This window comes from Phoxinus phoxinus (assembly GCF_949152265.1).
Source record: "Phoxinus phoxinus genome assembly, chromosome: 2".
Classification (NCBI taxonomy): Eukaryota; Metazoa; Chordata; class Actinopteri; order Cypriniformes; family Leuciscidae; genus Phoxinus; species Phoxinus phoxinus.
The window spans coordinates 32,811,184-32,817,537 of record NC_136877.1 but is presented as its reverse complement, the minus strand read 5'-3'; the positions used below and the strand labels follow the sequence as shown (position 1 = coordinate 32,817,537).

The following is a 6,354-nucleotide window of genomic DNA, read 5'->3' as shown; positions in this document are numbered from 1 at the left end:
CCACGATTATCTCATAGTTAACGTAATGATTTAACTGTGATTAGTCTAAGTTAGTCTCACCTCACACCGCAGTGAGCAGCAGTCACAACCCCAGTACTCACTGATCAGAGAGCCACCGCAGAAGTGCCAGCCAGTGAAGTCCTGAAACAAACAAACAAATTACACTTTGTATAAACTGTGCTGGCATAATCTACTATTAGCTATAATATAACATTTTACCTGCAAGGAGACCTGCCAGGTGCCAGGAGTGAGGAACTGCCTCCTCACCATTCACAATGCGGGCATAGCCACTGACAACAGGAGGAATGGCAGGAACACCACAGCCTAAAGAAAAAGGAAGAACAAGAGGTCAAAGAAGAATGAACATTTAATGAAATTTTGATATTATACTATAAATAGGCCAATTGACCAATGCTTTCGTAAATGCAAACAATAATTGTTTTAACATACTGTAGGGTGCTGATGACCTGTACTGGTCTTTTCAGTAACTATGAGTGTAACCGTAACAAAATAAAATAGAAAACCTTTCTCACCATAGGCTGCACTAATGTAGGCAACACAGGACAGCAACCACAGGGAAAGACATTGTGCAGAAGACAGCATTATTGATAGCAGAAAGTCCTATTTAACACCAAACCATGATTTCACAGGGCATGGCAACCTGATGTCGTGGTCAAAAATTAACCTTGAGAGTCTGCATCAGCTGGTCTTCACCTGTGCAGAATCCCAGGATTTTACCCAACCGTACTTGAACATTGCCATGTTTTACATGCAAAAGTACAATGCTTTTTCACTTAAGCCGGGTAGTTCTTTATAAATGTGCTATTAAACACTTCTGTTTGATTGATTTTAAATTATTTTATTTAAATATATATATGTATATATATATATTGTTTAATTAATTTAAAAAAATATATTTGTTGATTGGGTTTTCTTTTTAGGAAAATAATATATAAAAAACACAAACTAAATATTTATGCCAACTAATCCTTCATTGGAAGGTTCACATTTAATTTGACTCTCTTTTTGAAATATGAATTGTGTCATCATCTACTCACCCTCATGACCCTGTATGACTCTCTTTCTTCTGTACAACATAAAACATATATATATTTTGCTAATTGTTATTTTTTATTACATTGAACTTAATGGTAACCAAAATGTTTGGTTAATATTTTTGTTTGGCAAAAGCATTAACATAACTTCTTATTCATAGAAGTCCGATTACGAAAACAGTTGCAACTGAAGAATAAAACAATAAAAATAAATACATAAACAAACAAAACAAACAAACAAGCAAGCAAGCAAAAAAACAATATAAACTAAATACTGAATTGTTATATTATTTGTATAATTACATATTATACATTTTATTATATTATTAATATCACACATTATTTATTACATTTAAAAAAATCTCTCTCTCTCTCTCTTAATTATATATATATTAGTTATATTATTTATTTATATAATTATCAAAATAATTATTTTAATATAGATTTTGTTTTGCAAATTAATAATCACAAAACATATTATTATAGAAGTGGTAATGAAGATGAAGGGGACTAGGGATTTTTCAGGCATCTGGACAATTCAGATAATTAAAAAAGTTAATATTATTTAATGATAATTTAACAGGTTATATGATGCCTTCATATGGGGTTTCTGGAATACTTACAATCTTGATAATAGGTGAAAACTCAAAGTAAACGTGTCAGCAAACTTATGTTGCAAAATATGTAAATATGTGGGAAGGTCTGGTATATAAACCCTCAAACGTTGGTGAGACGGCCCTGATTCAGAAATGGCTTTCATTTGGATTCTGTCGTGTCTTGCTTTCATTGGAACTGCCTATGGTTTGTTGCTGTTTTTTCCTCTGTAAAACAGATAAAAAATTTTTTTTTAAGTGTTTAATACAGTTTAAATTTAATTAATACATACATACATATCAAGGGCAGAATGCTTAGATTTGTATGAACATTTCTACAAATGTTTTTTTTCCCCCATTCTTAAGGCTGTGGCGTTCCTGCCATCGCCCCTGTTATCAGTGGCTACGCCAGGATTGTGAATGGTGAGGAGGCAGTTCGTCATTCCTGGCCCTGGCAGGTGTCTCTGCAGGTACAAACAGACACCATTTTAACAGATGACATATAGATATATAAACACATTTAACAAAACAAACATATATCTTGGCTAAAACTAATCTAATGTCTCATTACAGGACTCCACTGGCTTCCACTTCTGCGGTGGCTCCCTGATCAACGAGTTGTGGGTTGTGACTGCTGCTCACTGCAATGTCAGGTGAGACAGTATTAAAAGTATAAACAGTATAAATTATTATTATTATTATTATTATTTACCAACTATTATTTCAGAATAAGTATGTTTCTCTATTGAGTAAAAGAAATCGGTGCAACTCTGAAAGTAAAAAAGTTTAAAAAATGTATTAGGACCTCTCACCGTGTCGTCCTGGGTGAGCATGATCGTTCCTCCAACGCTGAGGCCATTCAGACCATGACTGTTGGCAAGGTGTGTTGACTCTTCATATTTTCTGTATCATACCTAAACCACTGAGACAAGGTTTAAACAGAGAGATGAGAAAATTTCTGCCATATGAGAATTGCTGCAGCGAATGCTGACGTATCGGTATCCTCTTCCCAAAGGTTTTCAAGCACCCTAACTACAGCAGCTTCACCATCAACAACGACATCCTCCTGATCAAGCTGGCCACTCCTGCTCAGATCAACACTCGGGTGTCTCCTGTGTGTCTCGCTGAAACCAATGATAACTTCCCTGGAGGCATGAAGTGTGTGACCTCTGGATGGGGCCTGACCAGGTACAATGGTGAGTTTCAGAATCTCCTTTCATTTCAGCATTTTTATCATTTTTGCATATATTTACAAAATATTTACATTTACAATCTTTTTATAGTTTAAGAAGGTCAAATTTGAGTTAGAGCTCTGTCCTGATTTATTTTCTATGTTGAAAGCTTTTAAAATGCTGCCAATCTGTCCTTTCAGCCCCTGATACCCCTGCCCTGCTCCAGCAGGCCGCTCTGCCTCTGCTGACCAATGACGAATGCAAGCGTTTCTGGGGAACCAACATCACTGATCTGATGATCTGTGCCGGAGCCTCTGGTGCTTCTTCTTGCATGGTGAGTCTCTCTTAATTTTCCACCTTACCTTTCTGTTTGCCAAGCTCTTGAAGATTGTAAAGATCTGACTTACCTCTGTGTTTTACAGGGAGACTCTGGTGGTCCTCTGGTCTGTGAGAAGAATGGAGTCTGGACTCTGGTTGGTATCGTGTCCTGGGGCAGTAGCACCTGCTCCACCAGCTCGCCTGGTGTGTACGCCCGTGTCACCAAACTCCGTGCCTGGGTTGACCAGACCATTGTTGCAAACTAAAGCACAATGTTTATACAGTAGTTCTTGCTCATAATTTTCATCAATAAAGTTTTATTTTGAAACAAAAACAACCTGTTTGTGTTTTTTGTAAAAAAAAAAGAACAACAAACACATTTAGAACTTTGTAAGTCAATAACTTTGTTTACAGTGGACAATGGACTTTCAATATGTTTGAGTGAAATTTTCTTATTACATAATTTTAATAATAATACATTAATTATTCAAAACTGCTATAAGTGCAATGACCCTGTTTGTTACTATCTTCTGCTAAACCAGATGAGATGACATGTGTATATAATAACATAAAGTAATAATAACAAGTATCATCTCGAAATCAAAATAAATCATGTTTTCTATAATAGCTAGCATGCCTGGAGCTCTTTTAAATGAACTTTGTGAATAGAACGACTATGCAAACATGTGTATATGCAAACATGCAAACACTGACAGCGAACAGTGAGCAGGAAAGAAAAGGAATAACATATTATTTATTTTTTGTATGTTACATATACTCACAAGTTCTTTTTTGTAAGGATATGAAAAAAAGAAGAAAAAAAGGAAAATGTTAACTGATATTATTACCTGCCATTCATTTGTAATCTATAATAATATATATAAAAACAATTTTGTGTTTTATATATTTGAATTAGGCTATATGATAACATTATTCTAAGAAGTTTTATAAATATACTGCTAAAAATAGAAAAGGATAGAAAAAAAAACATTGTTATTACTGTTAAACACAATAGCTTTGGACAGTTAATGTTAACTGAGTGTTAATCCAATAAATCTTAAAACATTGAACAAATGCTACTGGAATGGTACTTATTGTTATTGAATGTTTCTCCACTCTCCTTTTCAACTATACTTTTCTACGCAATATGAGTGTTATTGCATGCTTCCCCTTACACAAAAGAAGTTTATTCAAGTGTGCAATTAGTATACTTCTTTTAAACTTAAAATAAGAAAGTATACTTTCAGTCTACTTTTCATGTACTTCTTTATGTACTTCTCAGAAATATACTTCAAATTGCACTTAAGTATACTTGACTTGACATAAAAGTCTAAGTATATTTGGCCTATACTTGTTGATCGAGATATACTTAAAATTATAATTAAGTACTTATAGAGTAAATAAAATAAGCATGGAACTGAACCTGATCTTGTACACAGCGATAATAATTACCCTTACCTTACAAAGAATAAGTTTATTCAAGTTTTCTATTTGTTCTTTTTAACTAAAAATAAGAAAGCATATACTTTCAGTACATTTTATATACTTCTCATAAATATTCTTAAAAATTACATTTAAGTGTACTTGACTTATACTGAGAGAAAAGTCCAAGTATAATTGGCCTGTTTTTACATATTTTTCATACAGTCTTATGAGACTTACCTTGTTTGAAAATTTTGACATAAAACAGATATGTTTCTAATTCTGCGTATCTCAAATTTTGTGTAGGCTAGTCCACTGGTAGTGTATATAGGAATTTACTTTAATTTTACTTCACTCTTTCCCCACTATTGACTGAATTTTTCAGCTATCCATTTTTTCACTGTTATACAGTAGGGGGGCGCAATGACACATCTTAGTATATAATCTCCGCCGGATCAAAACAGGAGAAGAAGAAGCTGAAACAAGTAATAGAAGAATGATCACGCAAATGTAAAATAACGTGATCATCAAACATTAAACAGCGTGTAAATCAAAACTGCTTAATGTTTCCAAATTAAATGAATCGTAACACATGAAGAGAAAACGACTGTGAAGGTTTGGGGTTGTTGGACTCGATCAACTCGATCAACATCGTTCTGAATCTGATCAAGGCGTAGGCTATAGTCTTTGACAAAAATTAGATTTTCTCAACTTTTTTGTTTAAAATGTTGCCTTTCTTTATGAAACTTACCAACATTCAAGTGTTGATAAAAAAGGATGCATGAAGCTAATAAAATGTTTTTAAAAGTAAAGAACAGTTAAAGGTATTTTTCAAGTATTAAAAAAATTACATTTGAACATAGTAGTATAGGCCTACTGCAAGTGCAAAAAATAATATATAAATAGTAAACTATAAGTATGTTATGTTCACTTAAAGAAAAGTAGAAAACGTGTAGTATAAAACTAAACTACTAGTATACCCATAAGTTCACATGGAGTACAAATGAGAAACGCAATTATGAACTTTGTGCACTTAAAGTTTAATACTGTTACACTTATAGTACACTTAAACATAGCCTATACTTTTATATACTAAAAGTGGGCCAATTTAGTCCCAAGCGGTATTAAAATAGTACACTTTTACTACTAGTAGGCTACACGTTTACTAGGCTACTATTACATATTGACATTAGTATACTTACTAATGTATTCTAGATTATCTTTGAATGAAATCTCATAATATTAGCATTTTGGAGTATTTGATCTTAGGTATATCAGTGCAAAGTAAATTGGTTGCAGTATGTAAATAATGTAATTATGTACATTTACAGTACATAGGCAGCTGAACTGATGAACATACGCGGAATAGGTTACCTAAATAGACATGAGCTGGGAATCAGTGCAGATGTGGACACAGAGGCCTTGAAACCAGGAACACGGCTTTATCAGTGCGTATGAAAATATAGCGATTCAGGTCAGGGTTATTGCAGTCAACACAATGACTTTTGAAAAATGTATGTTACGCAACAAAAAGAGAAAACTTTTTTTTAAAATCACTCAATAAGCTTATTTGATAAATGTAAAATATGAAATCCTCTAATTAAACTTACAGGTAGCTTTTGTGCAGTCTATTTAACATAGAATATTAAAAAATAAAATAAAAACACAGCTCACATGGGAAATATGCCATAGCCATTTTCACCACGCAGGTATTATTAACTATTCATTCATATAACATGGAGGATATCACTTTTCTGAGTACAGCTTTCCTAAGAAATGTTTTGCATGAAACTG

The 6,354-nt window shown here is 33.2% G+C and overlaps 1 protein-coding gene and 1 long non-coding RNA gene across 2 annotated transcripts; one reads left to right on the top strand and one right to left on the bottom strand.

Annotated features, from left to right (window-relative positions):
- Positions 1-60: 60 nt before the first annotated feature.
- On the bottom strand, positions 61-592 carry LOC306992363. Its single transcript, XR_013796269.1, has 3 exons — positions 534-592; positions 220-324; positions 61-141 (listed from the first exon to the last, which is right to left on the bottom strand). It is a non-coding gene; the product is annotated as an uncharacterized lncRNA (long non-coding RNA).
- A 1,174-nt stretch (positions 593-1,766) lies between these two features.
- LOC306994344 (chymotrypsin A-like) lies at positions 1,767-3,466 on the top strand. Its single transcript, XM_079604755.1, has 7 exons — positions 1,767-1,856; positions 2,015-2,118; positions 2,222-2,301; positions 2,451-2,529; positions 2,664-2,844; positions 3,021-3,154; positions 3,243-3,466. Exons 1-7 carry the CDS (start codon positions 1,805-1,807, stop codon positions 3,402-3,404), a joined length of 792 nt encoding a protein of 263 aa, XP_079460881.1. The 5' UTR covers positions 1,767-1,804; the 3' UTR covers positions 3,405-3,466.
- Positions 3,467-6,354: the final 2,888 nt, after the last annotated feature.